Source organism: Pinus tabuliformis, chromosome 6 (genome assembly GCF_031772625.1).
Source record: "Pinus tabuliformis cultivar Carrire ecotype Pingquan chromosome 6, CPIR1, whole genome shotgun sequence".
Taxonomy (NCBI): Eukaryota; Viridiplantae; Streptophyta; class Pinopsida; order Pinales; family Pinaceae; genus Pinus; species Pinus tabuliformis.
In genome coordinates, this window is record NC_142292.1 from 1,466,109,482 (window position 1) to 1,466,132,663 (window position 23,182).

A 23,182-nucleotide genomic window follows, 5' to 3' on the forward strand; every position below is an offset into this window, starting at 1 on the left:
CAGAAGGTGAAATAGAAAAACTTGGAGGAGGGACCACGAAAAGCACCACCCTTGTCTTTCCTTTGAACCTTGCCAGTTGCCTTGGATGGTTGAGCCATTAATCTTCTTGCAGTTATAAAGTTTACACTCCACGGGTGTAATAAAAATGACTTGCAAGTGAAAGTTGTCAGTTGCAAGTTGCAACAGTCACCAAATCCTTCACCTACAAAAAAAAATATGATTAAACAATTAGCTATAAATATCATTCTGGGTTTTATATATAAATATATCAAACTTCAGTTCAAACTTCAGCAATTGAATGTTTCTACTTTTGTTGGGACTACCACAGAGTCAGACACTTATTGTTGCTTGCATGACTGTGATTCAAACAAGGCTTTAATAATTGAAAAGAGATAGAAACCACGAAGAAAAGAGATAGAAACGACGAACAAATCTTTGATTCAGATCCAACTGTGTTTTAGGGGGTCAATAATGAAACAAAGATTATAAATTTATAGATATGTACTTTGATATTAAACTGTTAAACAGTAGGTACACTGCAAGATAACTCTTTTGATATAATCGTAACCAGAACAAATTTGATTTCAAAAACCAAAGAAAATTAATAGCTCGAATGAAAACCTAGTGGGTTGAAAATCGTCAGACATAATCATTATTATATTATCGTAACATTTGATTAGATGACAATGTGTCTGAGTAGACTTATTTATATTTGTATACCGACCCCGAAATTCGACAGTGTAAGCTGCACACAGAATGTTATTAAGACACCATAATAATTAAGGTATTTTAAATAGAGAGATAAATAGTGTAGTAATCAGACAAGTGATAAGTAGCCTTACAGTATGCAATCTTGGATGTTTCCTTTTATGTTTACATAATTTCTGAGGACACCTTCTCGGGCAAAGCCTGCCTTATGGAGAACTCTTTGGGAAGCAGCATTTTCTGGCATAACCAAATACATTGTTTCCTTCAATTGTATATATATTGTTTAACTAGAACTGGTTTTCTAGATATCAAAGAAGAGGGAAAATCCTGGGTGTAAAGAACGGTGACAATGGACATCTTATTTTATTATAGCCTCAGGCCCTCAACTATTCATTGCTATGAATCAAACGCATTTTTAACGGGCTTGCCGCTTATGTTTTAACTTCGTCTATGCCATATGGTCTACGGCTTACCTGAATCTCACACACGCTGCCAAGTTGCCAAACTTTCCAGCGACCAAACGATTCCACAAAGATGACTCGACTTTACACGACGATTATACAGCGACGAAGAGCGACGACATTGGAGGAAAATAGCAAAAGAACCCCGAAAAAACAATTACATGGGCTTTAAAGCTATTGATTTCGTGGGGTACGTATTCAACTGGAGAAAAGACATTAGGTCAACACTTTTTAGACTCAGAAAAGTCATTTTCCATTACTAGGACATGAAGAAAACGACAGAGTATGTTTTACGTTTTCCAGGACACGTTCAAAAACGTTTTCAGCACGTTTTAGGGCGTTTTTCGTGTCTGGAACATTAAATATGGGACGCGAGACCTTGGAGGACGTGTCCTGTGACTTATGGACACTAAAATAAACTTCTAATTATTGCAATCACTGATTTAGCTTCAAAGCGTCAATCTCACCTTGTTACGATTTGACATCAACCTTCACTTCCATTTTGAACAGGGACTATGAATGATTCACAATACTTGAAATTGGTGATCTTTTTTAAGTCCTTTCTTCAATTGGTTCCCTATTTCTTCTCAATATTTTGATCTCCACTTCGATTTGTCCTCTACATTAGAACCCCCATCTTCTCCAAATAGCCCATGCTTATTGCTCAAGGGCAACATGAGGACATTCATATTATGGCTTATATTTGCTACTTGTGCTTCCAACCATGAAAACTCTCCTTTGCAAGATCACGAGGGTCATTCACAGATTCGTCAACCGTGATTAGAGTTTTACGACTTTTGGCTTAGCCAATCTAGATCCCCTGCAAATCCCCCCAATATACCCAAAGAAACCTACTCTGATACCAATATGTCCGTAAACTATCCACTGGACAGTTCACACAACAGATCTAATAAAACTATTTTTAAAAATCCAAAATTTACGCTATTAGGGTTTTGTTTCTCTTTAGATTTCTAGATTTGTAGATTATTGTTAATTACATATGCGTGTAAATTAAAATTATGCAGAAAATAGAGAACAAAGAAATAAAAATTCACAAACAAACTTGACACAAGATATGACTTGGGAAACCCTTTCAAGAGAAAATCCAACTAGAAGGTGAGGTCACTCTACTCTCTTTCTCTAAATAGAAAATGGTTGCGAGTATAAAGAAGTATGGCATATGGCCTGTGGGCTACTATAGTGAAATCCTTTCTATGTGCTTTATCTCCTATCCCTCTTGGTTATTTTTGCTCATTTGTGGAACAAATGCACTTGAAAGAATCTAGTGGCCTGGTTATAACACAACTCGATAACCTACTAGTGGTTAGGTTTGACTACCTCAACCCTTACCCAGAGTTACAATATGGACTCTTCTAGAGTCTTCTTCATCAGAATCATGTGGCTAGCCCCTTTTCCATGAATAATTGGGGCTAACGTGGCATTATCTTGAATTATGGTGGTGAAAACAGGAAGGTTGACTTCTAAGTGGCATAACTTTTGCATACGGACTTTGATTGACACGATTCTTACGTCGTTGGAAAGGTCTTTGTGTGTAGAATATGTAAAATAAGGAAGGGCGCTAAAGCAACAAAGTTTTACCCCCAAATGCCTCAAAATGCTCTGGAAAGGTTTCGAACCCCGATTTGCCAAACTAGGTCCCACTAGTAAAAATGGTCCTATGAGTTGATTCCTCCACTTTTTCCACTCTGAAAGCATCGAGGTTGATGACAAACAATATAATAATCCAATCTAGATCAAAAGTCCCAATAAAGGCAGTAATATCTTATCACATAGTGGATAGGAAATTACCTTATCTCATAGTGGATAGGACATCATAAAATGTGTCGTTCTTCTAACTCAATCCACTGTAAATCTTCTCTACCTACTACATGCTGTGATTGGTCACCAATTTGTGGATGTGGTGAAAATATTTGAATGAAGTGAGACATGACATTGATCCAACTAATAATGGAAGTGCAGGTCTACAGATGTGGAGGAGGAAGAACTTCTAAATCTCAATGGTGAGGAGATAAGTGTGAGGCCACAAAAAAGGAGGTAAGCAAGGTGTACAATAGGTTTCTTTTGTTTTGTTGTCCATTGACTTATATTCTTTTGAACCCCAGATTAGTGGAAAGGCGAGAAAAAAGATCAGTGGAAAAAGACAATAATATGATTGAAGAAAAATTTGATCCTTGATCCAGATTTAAACAAGAACACAATAAAGTACAGAAATAACCATAAATACAGAGATGCGGCAGAAATAATACTTCATTTCATTAATGTAAAATGCTTAAATATGCTTACAAACAAAAATGGAAATAAATTAGCTCGGGCAATGGTAGCTTATCTCTGAGAAGAGATGTGGTGGCTACATGCCTCTGAACTGCGTTACAATGAGGCTCAAGGGCCTTTTTATTATTGAACAACAAGAGCAAACCCTAAACAACCAAAACCCAAACTCGAGGAGATGTAACACCAAGAGTTTATGGGCCCCGTTGGGGTTGGTTGGATAGCCAACTTCCCGGGGTCATGACTTGGTCATGTTATCTCCATTTGACGAGCATGATACCCCGTTGAAAAGATCTGCGATAGATTGCCAAAAAAACGTCGTTTAGGGCCTCAAACCAACTCCAGAAGTTTGGGACCTGAAAAACTGCTAAAAATTGCAAACTATGCTACAATTAAGGAAACTGAAAAACTGAAAGAGACAGCTATGGGGGTCCAAATGGGATAGGCAGGTGACCACCACCATCCACCTAGATCGTTCCTCCCCCCTTAGGAAGTTGAGTGCCTCCATGAGATGGGGAAACTTTTGGCCCCTAGTAAGTTGTTCTGCAATCTCTGATGTGTCCAGTAATGGTGGGAAGCATGGTCGAGGGCAATCCACATTGAATACTCGGTGCAAGCCAAGGAATGGGGGAATGATGTGCTCCAAAGCATTGTTTCCCACAACCTTGGTAATGGTGTAAGGACCATATCGAAGTGGTCTGAGCTTCTGATAGGCTCTTGTAAGGCGTTCTTTCTGCAAATGCAACCGAACTTTGTTGCCCACCCGAAACTTGTGTGACACTCAATGTTGATCATGTCATTGCTTGTCCTTGGCACTTTCCACAATGGAGCGACGATATATCGGCCCGTTGGGTAGAGGTGCTCTAAGAGTCGGATCAAACGAATGCTTGACCTGACAGTGCAACAGTACCCTAAGGGTGAGGAGAAGATGTTCCCGTCTTCTTTCATGACCATATCCACCTACTTCTTCTGCGTGGAGGAACCCTTCCTGGGGGCCATGGATGTGGCTATGATCTTCCCCTTACTTTGATAGCGAACTATAAAGAAAATAAATTTCTTGGTCTGGGAGATGATCTTACTGCATTTCTTAGCAGAAGACAAAGAGGTGGCGGTAGGTGGGGCTACCTCAGGTATTCTATATAATGAATTACCCAAAGAAATAATAATAGCGCGAGGCCTTGACTCATACACAGAAAGTCGCTTCCACAAGTATGGTTGGCATAATAATACATCGCAAACATCAAGAGGTACAACATCACACAATACCTTATCTGTGAAGGGCTTCATGATGTAGGGAAGGCAGCATTGTTGGCGGACTCGGCGATCTCGTCCTTGGTGAAGCCCCCCGATACTATACAGTTGCGGGTGTGGTGTAATCGGTAGGCCCAACCACCGCTAAAATGAGGTTCTTTTGGTGGCCACTGTCGACGATGAATTGCAGCGGCGAACCCTTCACCCACATTTGTGAGTGGAAAAGACGCTCCCCCTCCTCTAGATCTTCGGGCTCATTCTTCTGGATCTTGGCGGTGGCAACAGTGGTGTTGGGCTCTGCATAAAAAATCTGCTTCCCTTTGTCATTCCTCTTGTCGAGTTCTAACTCAGGGTCGAAACATGCATCTGATTCTGAAATTTGAAGCCTCCAACTCGGCCACCAACGACTGCTTTGTCCGACACTCACTTGTGTTATGAGTGGGGCTCTTATGGAACTCACACCACTTTCATGTGTCCTACTTTGACTTCGTGGTGTTGTTATTTTCTTGCAACTTCAACAGGTTGTCTTGGGTCACACCGTCTTAGCTTTGTCCTTGGTCCTGCGGTTTGAGGAAGCCTTTCAATTGCTTCGGATTCGCGGATCCTAAGTCTTGCTTCTTCTGTTTAAACTTCTGCTCGATCTTAACGGCATATCAGTATGTCGTGCCGAGCGAGGAGACGTCCAGGAACTCGATCTCGTCCTGGATGTATCTATGTAGGCAGTCGCGGTACTTGAGTACCAAACATTTCTCAGAACCCTTGATGCCCAACTTCGTGCACAGGGTATGAAAAACATTGGTAAACTCTGACACATCTTGGTCCCTTCCCTGCCGCAGCCTGGTCCACTTTATGTATTTGTCCTCATAGCTCCCGACAAGGTTGTATGGCTCCTTAATGGCGTCCCAGAATGAATTCCAAGTGGGAGCAGCTAAAAACAGTGAGTTCGTACTTTCATCCTTCTATTCACAATAGGTTTCCCACCAGTGCTTGATGTGGGGCGGCTTTGAGAAGAGCAAAAGTAATCTTTTCTCGGCTGGAAAAATCATGAATAGAAAAATATCCTTCTAGCAGATTCGACCATTTATCTACGACGTCTGCATCTATTTGACCCTCAAATATGGGGATTTCAAAGTTAACTTGTACCTTAAAGGGTGTGGCATTTCCAGAGTAGCTGTTGGAAGCAGATGCGTCGCCCTTGGGTAGCTGCTGAAGGATCTGGGCAAAGTTGTCCATCATCGCGTTCCTTTGTCGCTTGAGGGCTTCTTCGATCAATATTTTGATAGAATCTCCTACCCCGTTGTCTTTCTTTTCATCCGCCATGGGAGGTCATCGAGATTTGCGAGGCTGGTCTTGCAAAGATTCGACCAGTTCAAGCCCTAACTCCTTATATCCCGACCTCGTTGGGGACATGCAAATAAAAATAGAGAAACAGCAGACCGCTGTGATACCACCGATCAAGATTTAAACAAGAACACAATAAAATACAGAAATAACCATAAATACAAAGAGGCAGCAGAAATAATACTTCATTTCATTAATGTAAAATATTGAAATATGCTTACAAACATAAATGGAAATAAACTAGCTCGAGCAATGGTAGCTTATCTTTGAGAAGAGGTGCGGTGGCTACATGCCTCTGACTGCGTTACAATGAGGCTCAAGGGCCCTAAACAACCAAAACCCTAACCCAAGGAGATGTAACACCAAGAGTTTATGGGCCTCATTGGGGTTAGTTGGACAGCAAACTTCCCAGGGTTGTGACTTGGTCATATTATCTGTGTTTGACGCACATGATACCCCATTAGAAAGATCTCTTCGAGGACTACGACGGAAAAGACAATTTTATTAAAAAACTCGTTGGCAATAGATTGCCAAAAAAAGGCCGTTTAGGGCCTCAAAAGGGCTCCGGAAGTTTAGGACCCTAAAAAACTGCTAAAAATAGTAAAATGTGCTACAATTAAGGAAACTGAAAAATTGAAAGAGACAGTTGTGGGGGTCCAAGTGGGATAGGCGGATGGCCACCAACATCCACCTGGATCAATCCTACAGCAAAGTTGGACATATCCAGCTCATAGTGCCAGCAGTGGTGCTACAATTTTATTGGTGGATTTGTAGATTCGACATAAAAAGTAGTATGTGTATAAACAGCCACAAGATTTGAAAAGGTTTGAACTTTTAAGTATACTGGTAAAAGGGATCCTGCAGACATGAGTCTTTACAGGTTAAGGAATGACCCCCAAAGCCCTGATTTTTTAGTGTTGATATACTTTGCTACCTATGTCTGGAAAAGAGCCACTTATTGGAGTTCAAATCAACTTCTACATCTGCAGTAGGTGAATAGAAATTGTCAGCCAACAATGACTCTAATAACACTATTTAGTCAAAGGTCAGACAGATGGTTGGTGATTTGACATATCTTGCATTAAACAGTCCAGATACAAGTCATGCAATCAGTGTTATTTCTCATTTTGGAGCAGCATCAATATTGATTTTGGAATGCACATGAGAGGGACATGTGGTGCATGCTGAATATGTCAGAATGTAAGTTATTATTTTTTCTCTTTCTTCTTCTTTATTTCCTTTTTTTTTCTTTTTTTTAACTACCAGAACGAGGATTTCTGGAGATTCAGTAACAATCGGCTGTGCCAGTATTACATTGGATACAACTATTTCATAAATGCCACAAACAATCCAGTTACAACATGTCCCCAGAGACTTGAAGCCACGCAAGTGGGGAAACAAATTGTTCACCAAACCACTCGAGCTAAGATCCTTTGACAACATCAGAATGTAAGTTGCAGACAACATAATGGAGAGATTTGAACATGTTGATATTAATCATCACTTTCATTGGATGACCCAGAGTGAGGATCTCAAGCTGCATCATGACACAACTCAGGATCTGGTTGTGACCATCTTCATCACTGCGCTTGTTGTAGATAAGATTGTGATTTTTTGGCCCAAGCATTCGTTTCGTTTCTCATGTGAGTTGTATGCCTCGCCTTGAAACAACTCTCTTTCTCTATTTCTAGAACTTTGTATTGTGTGTGTGCATTATATTACAACCCACTCAAATCAGATAAGTGATTGATCCCTACTAAACAGCTAATGTTTGAGTTATATTCAGTCACAGTGTGTCTTTAGAAACTCTGCAGATAAAGCGGGGACAGCATATCTTAATATAAGGAGATGACTTGCTAAGGGTTGCCACAGCAAGCAGCTAGACGCCCTTTTAGAAGCCAATGCTTTTCTATTGTATATAGAGGTCCATGGGCAGCTGAGGGTCGTGTAATTTTGATGTTCTGAACTAATAATCTGAGTTTTTTGGAGCAGTTTTCTCTGTGGGCATTTTCCTGGAGCCTAACCCCTCTATGGATCTGACATATCTTTCCTTCTTCTACTATTCTCTGTTAAGCTGCTGTTTATTTTATTAAACTGGTTTATATTTTTAATAGAAGCATCAATCTGTTGTTGATTCATTCCATTTAAGTGAGGAAGCTTTCTAAAAGCAGAACTTAGTGCAAGGGGCAACATTGAAGGTAAAATAACCAAGGTAAGCTCAAACATCTTAAGATAGTAAAGGTCGAGTGCCTCTGTCGTTTGCATCTACCTTTCATATCAGAACGTGTAATATTTTGTTCAATTAAATCAATATATAAGATCTACAACAGTGACCGCATGTTGACAATTACCTCCAAATCCTTATTATAACTTTAAAAAGACAGTTCATCCATCAAAAGCAAACCATGTAGTACACAAATGAAGGCCTTAACCAAAAAAAAAGTCAAAAAAGAAAAGCTTACACACAGACATGGACAAAAATGCCCATCAATACTATTTATATCTCCAAACACCGTCGTGCAAATCATATATTGGTTACTTAATGAAAGAATTATGAATTTATGCACTGGGTACTTTTTGATCATGAAGGATGCTTCTGTCAAAACACAAACCATATTTTGACAATGAACATACACAATTTTCACTCATCAAATTCAGACATGACAAGGATAGTTTAACAGAGTCGGCATATTCAAATGTAATTTCGAGAACTTCTATTGCAATAGACAATTATAAGTACGCGTTACGACCACAACCACGCACAAAGACCCCTTCAAAGGTTGGTATTTTGGATGTAGTAGTGCCCACCTTTGGGAATGGTTTAAATACATAATTTAATCCACTTTCCTGATCTGAACTCTCTTCTTTAATAGGAGCAAGTGGAAAGTTACCCGTTGTTGGTGAGGGCTCAACCTGTTGATCTCAAACAGACAACTTTGTCAAGTCAACTATAATTCTTTTCAAATGTAAAATCAATAAAAAATTTGACTAATATATCATCTAATATGCAATTGGAAATGCAAACATAATATTTATAGAATTTTAAAGGCAAACTAGATATCCCACACAAATGCGTAATAGTAAAGTTCGTCGAAAATAATTTTCACGGAAACCTTTCCTTTACAGTTACTGAAAAAATATTTAAAGTCTCGCGACTACTGAAAGCAAAAGCCGCAGTTTGACAACTCGTGGATATACAATCCAGGACTCGTCAAGGACATTCTACAAACAACAAATAATCATGCATTTTCCTACTTCACAGATTCAAGAAAAATTCAGCTGCAATCTCGTGCCAGAAGTAAATGACAGGTACAAGTCATTACGCAGGTGACAGCCGAGAACCAGTATAAGGTCTGAAATCTTATAAGTTAAATAGTAAGAATTACCTAATTATATTTATAAAATAAACACTTTCATGTGACATGTGACTCAAGGTTTGACAGATCAATCAGTCAAGGGGTTTTGAAATATAGTACTCTTTTTCAATTTTCTAGATCTGTTAAAGTTCTGTTTGCATATATCGAGGTGGAAGGGCGGATATATATATAATATTCTATATATCACGTATTATAATGGAGTCCTCTGCGGAGGCCGAGGAATGAATTGCCCGGAGGCGGAGGAAATTGAGGAATGAATTGCCTGGAGTGGAGGAAATTGCCGGGATTTTCAAAATTGGTCGGAATCTGTATAAAAATATTTCAAAAAAATTTGTAGAGACAGTATTTGAATCATATTTTTTTTATGGTGGAAATAGATTGAGCACCATCAAAAACTTTTGTACTACCTAAAATTTTAAAAATTAACCACTGTAACTTAGATTTACAAGCCAAATTTTATTATCAAAATATAACTGAAATTTCTATAACTTTCAAAGGAAAAAACAGCCTCATTAATTTCTTTAACTTTCTGGGCCAAAAACAGCCTCATTGATTTCCTTAACTTTCTGGGCCAAAAACAGCCTCGTTAGACTGCTGCTATTATAATAGATATTATATTTTATATATCACATTTTTCATAAACTTACGCGCACATACAGACCTTGTAAAAAATGTCCACCATCAAACTTTTCAATACTTCTATGAAATGGCAACCAGAGGATGCAAAATTAGCTTTTGTTTTCGGAAGGTGGTTTGGGCACACAAAACCAGCAATTCATTTCCAAACGGCTTCAACGTACAAATTGAAGAATTTCTCTACGGTCGATCACTAAAGACAAAATAAAACAATTTTAACATTTTTAAGGTGATACAAGCTCCCGGCAAAGATAAAAGGTAAGAGGGATAAAGCAAGATAAAGCAGTAACATATAATTCTCAACAGTGCATATACTACTCAGTTTTGTATAACACATCAATACATTTAAAAAATAAATAAAAACGCAATTTGTCAGCCGAGACCAAAAACACAAATAGGCGTGAAGAAGGCCATCGCTGCATCAAGGTTGACATCTCAATTCAACCAAAGAAACAAATTCCCTGCACTAGCCCATGAAATCAATGTAATGATCATTGCGAAAACCTATAAAAATCACGTTTTTTTATGCAAACCCAAATCGAAAACATAACTTCGTCCCAGGAAACAAAGCCCCAGTGTTAACTCATGATCCAGTCAAAAAATAACAATTGAAAAAAAAAAGAGTTTCTATACTAAACGGTGTTCAAATAACACAAATTCGGCCACCGACATTAAAACAAGTTTCAAGTAATAATACATCGATCCACTATTAAAAAAAAAAAACCAACTGCGAAACCCTAAACAGAAAATATTCATTATGCGCAACCCAATTCAGAAAGCTCAAATTCTACCCAAACATACCAGAAAAAACATGGTTTTATACGGAGCACAGTTCATCGGACATGAATTCCATCGAAAAAACCCCATCAACAGAATTGTATCCAATTTTCCAAAACAAAGTTGAGAATACTGACCTGAGAGTTTAAGAGCATAGGGGAATCCAGAAGCGTGCTGGGGCTCAAGCCATGGGGCAAACTCAGAAAAGGGGAGCGCGGAATTGGAATGCTGGAGGGAGGCATGCACTTAAACTTGGCGCTACAGGAAGACCCCTTGGGAGGGGGAGGATGAGGAGGGTTGGCCTGTGAGGAGCTCGTGGTAGTGTTGATAGTGGGCTTAACATCCTTAGCAGGGGGTGGAGAGGCCATTGCACCGGCCAGGAGCTGCGAGAAGGACTTGCATTCGGAATCGGGGTCGTGGTCGGAGAAGAAGGAAGATGCCAGAGTCATGGGACCGGGGCTTATGCTGGTGATGCTTATACCCCCCTCGGGGCGTGGAGGGAGGGCTAATGAGGGGCGGGAGGGGGCTGGTTTGGTGAGCAAAACGCCCCCTCCTCCATCGCCAATGGCAACGGAGGACCTGCTTTCTTTGCCTTCCATGGAACCGTGGGAAGTAAAGCTATGCTCGCTCACTGACGAAAAGATGAGGATCGGACCTTTGTCCGAAGAAGACTACTGGAAATCTGCAAACTTTCCTCGTATGATATTTTTTTGTGGTATTTCTATGTTGACAAAAATGTAATTTTTGTGTTCCCAATCTCAGTGGACAATCAATGAAAGCGTATATGGTCACTCTAAAGCCCCATTGTGCACTTCACTAGGATTGTAAGGATTGTGACTTTTATTGACTTCCTTTTGAGTTCTCTGCATTTTGCCTTCCTAGAGAGCTGCTTGTCATGACAAAATTGACAATAGTTGGGTTTGTATTTTCTGGTTACGAGTTTGTATATATTTATGTATAAAACGTTTCTAAGTTTGATATTGTTGGGGGAGAGGAGTGTTTTTAAATTTAGAATGGTATGTTAGTATGTAGAAGATGTTGTAATATCTGTAAATATTTTGATTTAATAAAAAATAAACTAAATTAATAATTATAAATATTAATCAAAAACATATTCATTTGGTCAAATTACAAAAAGAAAAATATAATAAATATAATTATTAATTATTGATAATTAAATTGGCCTAGATTCATCTTAACTCCAAATCTATCAAGTGCCAAGAGAGATTAAATCTCTAGAGGCATAAACAATTCCCCTCTTGGCACTTGATAAATCCAAAGTTAAAATAGATCTAGGTTGGTTATAAAGTTTGAATTTGTGTATATATTTCAGTTTAAAAGGTTTCAAGAACTTTGATATGGATAAGTGATTTGTTGTTACATAGTTTGAATTTAGCATTATACGGAATAGATAACCACATCATGATACAATTACTTTCAATTATTATATGGATTTATGTTTATGCATTGCAAATGTTAATTCTTGAAATAGTTGTGAGTTTGAATGATTATGTGATTCAACAAAGGTCTTGGGTGACCTTTTGCTACATAGATATGGAGCCAAACCTAGCAGTGGTTAATTTGGAACAAGGAGTATGGCTAGTTGGCAAAGGTCTAATCAATGACAAGCTCGTTGACATATGTTCAATCAACATATACATGTCGACAAAGGCCACATTGACATCATGCTCATCAACAAATATCTTATTGAGGGATATTGAGCTTGTTGACAGAAGTATTGTCAGTGAAGATCTTGTTGACATTTGGCTTGTCAACGGTTGTCTTTGAATGGATAGCTCATCAATGAAGGTGTCAATGACATCAAGTTTGTTGTCAAACACTCTATTAATGGAAGTCTCATCGATAGCAAGCTCCTCAACAAATTTCCCATTAACAAAGGCCTCATTGAGATTTGGTTTGTCGACAATTGCTCTGGTGATGGATATCGTATCAATAGAGGGTTCATTGACATATGCTCATTGTGAAGGTTTTGTCAACATCAATGCAAAGACCCTTGACTAATACCAAGGGTGTATTATATAAGAATTTTAAATTCTTAAGGGTTGCAAAAATGCCATAAAGACATAAATCAATACTAACGAAAATCATGTATACCAATTATTGAATAACACGTAACAATGGAGCACATCATGAAAAAGTTTGCAAATTTCAATATGAAGTACAATATTTTGAATGGTGGTACTCCTAAACAAGTTTTTCTTTGACTTTTTAGGGCCAACCCTCTTCAAAAGGTGGGAAGGAAGGGAAATTGTAATAGAAGATATATAATCAAAAGGCACGAATTTGATTTATGTAACTAAAAAGGAATCAAACTTGAATATATGTGAGTACCATGGAATTTAATTAATGCAACGATCTACCTACTTCACTTAGGTGATGGAAGATAAGTAATGTAGTGATTTTCCTAACAATTAAATAGTCTAAGGGGAGGCAGGTGCAGAGGAGGTCATCATTGATCTCAAGGGAAACTAAGGAATCAATTTTGCTTAATGGTTTGGAATTGCAATGAATAATGAAGCAAAGGTATTAGCATTATATCATGAACTATATTTACTAAGGAAAAGAGGAATAAACCCCCTAATGGGGTTGAAAATTCCATATACCACTTGCTCTCAAGATCATACAAGAGAGGGTATGCAACTCGAGGTTCATAATGGAAGCCAACTAGGATTTCAATCATGGATGGCATTAAGGTGTCCATTATTTCAAGAGAGAAGAAGATTCACTCTAGTGCTTAACCCTCGCACAACGATTGATCTATAATGAAGATGGGTAATGAATGCAGTGGTATTCCTAAAGGATATTGTTGGAAGCATAACAAATTTCTAGGAATGTTCTATGGTTAACATTGATTTATGCCTATTAATTTGCTAAAGCTTGGAATCAAAGTTGAATATATGTGAGGACCATGGAATTTAATTAATGCAACCATCTACCTACTTCACTTAGGTGATGGAAGATAAGTAATGCAGTGATTTTCCTAACAATTAAATAATCTAAGGGGAGACAGGTGTAGAGGAGGTCATCATTGATCTCAAGGGAAACTAAGAAACCAATTTTGCTTAATGGTTTGGAATTGCAATGAATAATGAAGCAAAGGCACTAGCATTATATCATGAACTATATTTACTAAAGAAAAGAGGAATAAACCCCCTGATGGGGTTGAACATTCCATATACCACTTGCTCTCAAGATCATACAAGAGAGGGTATGCAACTCAAGGTTCATAATGGAAGCCAACTAGGATCTCAATTATGGATGACATTAAGGTGTCCATTATTTCAAGAGAGCAGAAGATTCACTCGAGTGCTTAACCCTTCCACAACGATTGATCTATAATGAAGATGGGTAATGAATGCAGTGGTATTCCTAAAGGATATTGTTGGAAGCATAACAAATTTATAGGAATGTTTTATGGTTAACATTGATTTATGCCTATTAATTTGCTAAAGCTTGGAAGTGGTAAGGAAAAAGCTCTGCGGGTGGAATCTTCATCACAAAGAAAAATGAAGGATCAGACCCTCCTAGCCTGGTCCCTTTACTTCTTGAGTTTGTGTTAGTTATTGGCACTCACTCTCAACCATCATTGTTGTCGAAGCTTCATCACCTTCAACTCTTCCCAAGTGCACTCCAATCGGCATATGCTTAAGGTTTATCAGTGTTTAGCATTTTCTTATCTCTTAATTTTCACTTGGCCACCCTACAAAGGTGCAACAACTAGTCTCTACAATCAGTATTGGTGTACGGTTATTTGGGTTGTCAGTGCTTCTACACTCTCTCTTTGCTATGCTTTTTCTCTCTCCTTTGCAGTTAAAATGCCCAAAGAACGAGCTTGGGCTCATCGTAGGGGCAAAGGTCATCGTACTAACTCTGGAGTGAGAGCCCAAGCCCAAGCCTCCACAGATCGTTTTTTGGATCATACACCATTGGGGGTCCAACAAGAGATCTCTGATATTAAACAAGAATTGGTGACTGAGCAGCTAAAACTCCTATATTTTGAAATTATGGGCAAGGTGGAACATTGGACTCCGAACTTGGGCACTCCTAGAACAAGGCATAACTAGTATTTGCACACGATGGACTTGTATTGGCACATTAAGATTTTTTTGGGCGAAATGTTTTTTTACCATAAATGAGCTTCTCCTTTGCATGGAAGAGTTCCACCTATTATACCAAATTATGGATGAAAGGATGCAAAGAATGGAGACTGCACTCATGCATAACATAGACCAACAAACTCCTAGTCCACTAGCTAACCCCGCTCTAAATGTTTAACTTCGTGAGTCTTCTTGGCATGGTAACACGAGTAGTCTATCTATCATCTTTTTTGGTATCCAACACCTATGTTTATAGTCTCTTTTATTTTTTTTCATTAGGTTTCTATGGATTTCATAGCCAAAAAATTGTAAGTCATGTTACTATGAGCTTGACATCCTACTAGCTCCATATGTCCAATCATGGAAATTTCAGTCAACCCTTGATCAAAGCTCTTGGAGCCATTCCATATTAGACTTGATCAAGCAGTTTATCTTCATGATGTATTGAATATATTTGCAAATATAATATAAAGTATATGAGCTTACAAAAAAATAATAGAGGAATAGATCAAATCATAGTGTTGGGAGACTCTTCAACCTTAATTTTCCATTTGTGGTATCACACGATCCCTTTAGATGCATGAGTGAGTAGATTCGTTCAAAGGTCTCAAGTATAATAACATTAAATTCTTTCAAGTTTTAAGAGTTCATAACATCTCGACTGGCTTGAAAGCCAATGAGGTTGTAATAATCAAAGTTAGAAAGGTTATGATAAATAGAGAGGGGGTTATTCATGTCCCACCTCCCATGTTTTACTCCTTAATAAGAATAGTTATGATGCATGTGGCTTGGAGTGACAATTGTCGCAGTTCAAGATTATAGTTGTGATGAACATTAAAGTTGTTATTGGTAGGTTTACCTCTATATCCTAGTTTGCCTAAGTTTAACACTAAAATAATAGTCAAGATGGGATGGTTATAAGCATGAAGATTTTGATATGTTCCTTGTACTTTGTTTAGTGTTCATAATTGATTAAAGGGAGGTGTTGTTTTATTGATATCTACTCGATAAAGTCTTTAATGGTGTTCTAGTGGTTGCTCCTTCTCTTCTAATTTAAATTTCTCATCTTCAGTGGAGAAAGCTAGGGGTGCAAAGCACAACAACATTTTTTTGGGTCCTGTAATAGAGAAGGTACTTAGTTGGAATTACAAGTAATCTAAAAAGGAATTGGTCCAAATTTGGAGTCTATATTGGTTTCTAAAGGGTGTGATTTGACTATTTTAGAGTCGTGTCTAATTGTCCTTGTAATTGTGTTCAATGTGCACTTCGTGAGACAATAAACTGGAGAAGGGATACGAGGAGGTGCAAGCACCACGAGTATGAGATTCAAGATTCATTAGCTATTTCAATCAAGAAATGTGAAGACCCAAAAGATGATGGGAGTATAAGGTTATTATGGACCCACAATAGAAAAATAGGAAAGTTAACAACACTTCTCTTTAGCATGAAGCTCGTATGGAAGGAAAATAATTTATAGCCTTCGTGGGAAAATAGAGCAAAAAGCATGAAATTCTAGAAGCAAGATTTGACTCCATCCATTAAATGGTTTACAAAACTATATATGGGTTGTGATCTTCTAGAGGAACCTTACAATTTTTGTGCACACTGCCACCACACCCCCCCCCCCCAACCCAAACTATATATACATTGTTTCAATTTATATGAAGCAATTAGAGTGAAAGAGGAGGACACAATATACCAAGGCCAAAGCCTAGATGGTGACATGGAAATGGGACTAATTGAATAGGCAACCAACTCCTAGGTTAGTTTCAAGTAAGTAGCGCTTCATATGTATGGCTTTACATAATACTTACTCTCTGTAATCTTCCCAAAATAGTTTTATTATGAATCAATTTACAATGTCATATATAAGTTATGTTCATGAGTATAATTTTAGGATAACAATCTTAGCTAAGTTATTGGGTAGGAACTTTGAAATTTTAGGATATGATGCAACAATGATGTTGAAGCTTTTTTCTTGTCTTGTATTAACTTGTTATATGGCTCAACCATGACCTTAATACATATTATATGTCCTCTTGTTTAAAAAAATTAAATGATGTACTTAAAACCAATACTATGTAGTTGTACTAAGAAGTATATTGACTAGAAGTTGGCATCCTTTGGCATTAGTCCTTATTTTTTGGTAATGGATATAAATTCATCTTTCATCTATACTTCATTTTAGAGTTTGAAGTTGCAATTCTATGATAACAAGAGCTTGAATATATGACTTGTTCTTTGCTTTTTAAAGTAAATGTATCTCCAAGGACCTAAGGTTGGCCGAAATTATGATTTTGATTTATAATCACCTAAAATTTCCTCTTATAATGGAATATTAGGAAACTCATTTCTCATACCATATTGTGTATTAAAGCAACCAAGATAAATATAGTGACTAATTTAGTTACTTGTCTTCGGCTTTGTGTTAATGTTGTTGTGGAGGAAAATAATGTTTATTCAATTGCCTTACTTAGGTTTATGACTTGGATCTTTTAATGTTCACTTGACAAAATTCTTAAACCACCTCTACACTACAAAACATCATTATACATTCCTTTAGCTAAGGTTATTGGATTACCTTTGCCTTTGCAAGATATTTTTTTATTGTTAATAAAAAGTAGTTATGGCTCCTCTTTCAGATCAGATTTTGTTTCTTCATCGAATCTCCTCCTCTTTTGATTCAAAAACTTGACTAATGTGCTTGGATGAAGATGAATGGTGTCTCGACTTGCTCCAACTTTTCATACTATGGGGATATCTTACAGAATAAATTACTTGTGTTCTTCGAAGTTATAACTCCATTCCCTAATGGTATTAGATATTAGGGCTATGTGACCAAAGATGACAATTTGGAGCATTCACCAAAAATTTTCTTTGAGTAAAATTATTGAGCTTTATTGCAAGAGTATGAGATTTATTTGAATATTTTGATACTTTTAAAGACATATTTTTTTAATCGAAGAAGCATGTATCTTAGAGTGAGAACAATGTTACTGATAATTAACTCGTAGCCTTTGGATTTTGATTTGGGGAGAGATTTAAAAGTTAGCATGTCTAATGATAAACAAGCCACCCACTTCATTAGAAAGGATGCTCATCGTCTAATGTGAATGCATTGGAGGTCAAATTGTTTCTTCAGCAATGCCCCCAAGTGGATTTTATGTTGATGTGCTTATCTTTCCTATAACAGTAGGGAATATAATTATCAAGAAAGGACCAACTTTTAGAAAGGTTGACTAATCAATATCAACCCTTCTAACTCTAGATTAACCAAGACCTTGTGTTCACTCAAGTAAACCAAGCCACAACACCCCTACCTTATGTTTACAATCATCTTAATTATTCAATGATAATAACATATATTTATTTGTATTCAATGAAGTTATAGAAATATGATATATTTCATTGCAACATATTTTGTAAGATGGTGTTGGGTTACACTATACTAGCATAAATACATATAATCTCAACTTAATATGCACATTAAGATTTTAAACTTAATGTTGCATATTCAAAATTATAATATTCAATACAATAATCATCTATGAAAATTTAATTTATGCTACTCAACTTTAAAGTGTTTTTGAAACTCACATTTTGATGTATTTTTGCCAACAACAATATCCAATACACCTAATACTTCATGAAACTCACATTTTGATGTAAATTTGCCAACAACAATATCCAATACACCTAATACTTTTCTTTTTTTATAGTTAACGAACAAAATATTGATAAATCACCCATTGTCCATGAGTAAAAGCGTCTCACTTCTTGGTATAACAAGGAGGGTTTCTATGCAACAAGTCTCTACCTAGGGAGAAGTGTACAATCGAGCAGGAAGTGTACGTAACAGGGTTCACCAAATCTTTTTGGCAAGTTCCTCTTGAAAATAGCAACAAGAAATGATAAAAATAGAATCCAGAATATTCCAATTTAATTTGTCCTTTAATTAAAATTGAGAATTCAAATTCAAATTTAGTCTCACCAGCTGCTTGGAAAATAATTATCATCTTGAGTTAGTTAGTTGGATAAATTCAAGCTAGAAGTATTTGTGAAGTCATGCAACAGTTATCCCTTAAATTAAGGAGATTATCCCTTAATTAAGGAGATAAGGAGGAGTTGTATTTGAGTTGTAATTAGTTAGCTCATTTTACTCAGTTAAGTCCAGTTAGATTAGTTCCAAACAGTTTGAGGAACTAATTGTGAGTTCAATCAGTTAATGCATGCATGCATCAAACTAGTGTACTCCAGATAACTGGAGATTCTCTCATAAATAACTCATGCATGTGTATTTTGAGAAAGACCTAGTTGAGATTAAAGACAGGGACATTGTATTTTCAATTGCATGAGTTTTCCTATAAAGGAAACTCATCCATGCAGAAGAAGAAGGTTCCTTGAGTATTGTGCAATTTTGACAGTGTGTTAGAGCAGTGTGTGAGAGCAGTGTTACACTGGGTGAAGGTGATCATCCCAGAGGTAATTGCGCAAGGAAATAGGAGCTTGGAGGGCAGAGGAGAAGGCTTGTGAGAAGCTTTGATTGCCTATGAGCATCCAGGAGGATTGTGCTGAGAGATGGTTAGCTGTGAGAGCTAAGGCTTTGTATATTTCTGATGTATTTCCACCTTGTATGATAATACAGATAGTGGGGTTTTTAGCTGAGGCTTTCCCCTTAGTATTTTTTGTGTTTCATGTGCATTGATTCTTCTTCTTATGGTTATATGTGTTCAACTTTGATTCAACTCGATCTTTAAGCTTCTGCAAGTTTGATAGTATAAGTAGATTATAGTATTTTGCTTTGGTATATTGCATTATTGGGTTAATCTACAGTTAGATTTTATACATGATCTTAGTGTGAGATTTTTAGAGAATTTGCAGAATTTCTACATGGTATCGGAGCTAGCTGATCTAAAGAGAAATTTCTACATGGTATCAGAGCCCAAGTTTAACGGAGCCGTGAACAGTATACAGAGAAGAGAATTCAAAGTTTGAAGTTTAGGGTTGCAGGTGCAAATTGAATTCATATCATACTTCAAGTGAGATGGGACATTATGCGACTAATTGCCCATCGAAGAAGTCCAAGAAGGGATCCTCGAAAGGATCGGAAGGTGAGGCATTAGCCTCTCAGTTCAGAATGGACTTTACTCTCATCGCATGCACGGTGTCATTGATGATGGGTTGTGGTTGGTATCTTGACAGTGGAGCATCATTCCACATGACTGACGATAAAAGTTTATTTAGTACCTTAGAGGAGAAAGACCTCAAGATTTGCATAGAGATGGGTGACGATGAAAGGCATGGTGTTTCAGGAGTGGGCACGGTTGCTTTTCAGAGGGAGCATGGATCTCCATCACCTTGACAGATGTGAAGTATGTGCTTGGACTGAAGAAGAACTTGGTATCGGTCGCGATGTTGGAGGACAAAGGCTACGATGTTGTCTTCAGTAAAGGAAGGTGTTCCTTAGACACATCACCATGAGACAGGTGAAGCAGATTGGTTCATGAGTCAATAACCTATATGCTCTTGAGGTTCAAGATGCATACAAAGCCTTAAGGAGCAAGGAAAATGTTAGAGAATTGGTGGTTGAGAGGGAGAGTAAATTACCTCTCAACATGCAGACCCAAAAGAAGTCTCAAACAATTGTGGAGGAGCCACAATTGGAGATGCTAAGAGGAGACCGAGTGGAGGCATCCTCTCATGCAGAGACCTCCAGTAGGGGGGGATTTTGAGCCAAGTTAGTAGAGGGAGCACATGCAGCCATACCTCCAGGTGTGAGGTGGGGCGATGTGAAGTGATAGTCCCATGAAGGCTAAAATTGGGCAGGGTCCATTGAGAGGTTTTATCTCATGGATCGTACCTTGCTACGGGAACCCAAAGTACATAGTAGCGGGAGGAATCAGTGGGATTGATGCAGTTAGAGATCAAAGTGACAGAGGCTAGAGCAGTCATATATTGAAGAGCACAGAGAAGCGCTGACAACAGTGCAGTAAGGCAAAGTCAACAGAAGTGTAAAGTTTTCAGTTGACAGAGGCAATAACAGTCAGAGACTTTGATGACAGATGCATCATACTGATTCAGGTTGGATGTTTTTTGGTTCTGGAGTTGCTGAAGCAACAACACTAGAGAGAAGTGTTGCATGCAAAACATTCCAAAGGTTCACGATCGGGATCGAGTTGAATTCCTTTCTTGTTGAGAGGGAGTGTTGAAAATAGCAACAAGAAATGATAAAAATAGAATCCATAATATTCCAATTTTAATTTGTCCTTGAATCAAAATTGAGAATTAAAATTCGAATTTAGTCTCACCAGCTGCTTGGAAAAAAATTATCATCTTGAGTTAATTAGTTGGAGAAATTCAATCTAGAAGTCTTTGTGAAGTCATGCAACAATTATCCCTTAATTAAGGAGATAAGGATTAGTTGTATTTGAGTTGTAATTAGTTAGCTCAGTTTACTGAGTTAAGTCTAGTTAGATTAGTTCCAAACAGTTTGAGGAACTAATTGTGAGTTTAGTCAGTTAATGCATTCATGCATCAAACTAGTGTACTCCAGACAACTGAAGATTCTCTCATAAATAACTCATGCATGTGTATTTTGAGAAAGACCTAGTTGAGATTAAAGACAAGGACATTGTATTTTCAATTGCATGAGTTTTCCTATAAAGGAAACTCATCCATGCAGAAGGAGAAGGTTCCTTGAGTATTGTGCAATTTTGACAGTGTGTTAGAGCAGTGTGTGAGAGCAGTATTACACTGGGTGAAGGTGATCATCCCAGAGGTAATTGCGCAAGGAAATATGAGCTTGGAGGGCAGAGGAGAAGGCTTGTGAGAAGCTTTGATTGCCTGTGAGCATCCAGGAGGATTGTGCTGAGAGATGGTTAGCTGTGAGAGCTAAGGCTTTGTATAATTCTGATGTATTTCCACCTTGTATGATAATACAGATAGTGGGGTTTTTAGCTGAGGCTTTCCCCTTAGTATTTTTTGTGTTTCATGTGCATTGATTCTTCTTCTTATGGTTATATGTGTTCAGCTCTGATTCAGCTCGATCTTTAAGCTTCGCAAGTTTGATATTAGAAGTAGATTATAGTATTTTGCTTTGGTATATTGCATTATCGGGTTAATCTACAATCAGATTTTATACATGATCTTAGTGCGACCTTTGTAGAGAATTTGCAGAATTTCTACAGTTCCAGAGTGGGGAAGTATGCAGTTTCTGCATCCATAGTTTGACCATCTAGAGCTTAATTAGCTTCACGTTGCTCTATTTTTTCAAGTTATAAAGATTCACATTTAGCAAGAGAAATTCGGTAAAGATCAAGGCTGAGTTAAAGTATTTGCAGGTATAAATCATATTTAAGCTATCTCACGAGAGGATGAGTCTCTCACCCGTCTAGAAGAACATAGATTTGATGCTCTCCGATCATTATTTTAAGTTAAAATGAAAGGTGCACTTCGAGAAATTCAGTTTCATGGAGGTAGCTTTAAGAAATCAATTCTGCAACATGTTCATGTTGTTGAACCATCTTTCAGATCTAATATTATAGCTTGTTATGAGTCTATTTCTTGTGCTCGTTTGGAAGAACATGGTTTTGAGAGCACAACAATTGCATGCATTTTGAAATGAAAGGGAAAGAGTGCTAATGGATCTTGGTTGTGGTGCACTACATAGGACACATTATATGATGCAATGAAGTCTATGACTCAGACAATGTAGGAGCATTGTTGGTTGTAAAGCCAACAGAGGAAAAATCAATTGCAAGGATTATCGCAAAAATAAATTATCTTAAAAAGATAATTGTACAGGGAATATCTTCGAAAACAACCAAAGTTGGGGATATCATGATTGAGGAAAATAATCTTATAATAGTAACTTCTGATACAAAGGTATTGAAGGCAATGCAACCTATGACAGACAATCGTATCAGGCATATCCCTATTGTTGAGGGCAAAAACATGCTAGGAATGGTATCAATAGGAGATGTCGTTCGAGCAGTGGTAGATGAGCATCGAGAGGAACTGAAGCACTTGAATGCATTCAACCAAGGTGGATATTACATGATGTTGAAAACTTTGAAGGACAACTGCAACCTGTGACTAGGCAGAGTCTTCTGCTTAGCCTTGCAGTGTGAAAAAGGGTGCTTTTGTTGTATAGTTGGTGAGTTTCAGATGTTTGGCGTGTTTAACTAATTATTAATCACATCTTTTCACATCGAATGCAGACAAT

At 37.6% G+C, this 23,182-nt stretch overlaps 1 protein-coding gene and 1 pseudogene across 1 annotated transcript in view; one reads left to right on the top strand and one right to left on the bottom strand.

Moving 5' to 3' along the window:
- LOC149264174 (putative WRKY transcription factor 4) overlaps nucleotides 1-11,592 on the bottom strand; it is a 188,576-nt gene extending 176,984 nt beyond the window's left edge. The window contains exons 1-2 of the mRNA XM_089427553.1: nucleotides 10,978-11,592; nucleotides 8,859-8,963 (exon numbers count right to left, since the gene is read on the bottom strand). Coding sequence (XP_089283679.1) covers nucleotides 8,859-8,963; nucleotides 10,978-11,439 — 567 coding nt within the window. The 5' untranslated portion in view covers nucleotides 11,440-11,592. The remainder of the gene's footprint in view (nucleotides 1-8,858; nucleotides 8,964-10,977) is intronic.
- Nucleotides 11,593-22,396: 10,804 nt separating this feature from the next.
- LOC149264175 (CBS domain-containing protein CBSX3, mitochondrial pseudogene) lies at nucleotides 22,397-23,052 on the top strand (annotated as a pseudogene).
- Nucleotides 23,053-23,182: the final 130 nt, after the last annotated feature.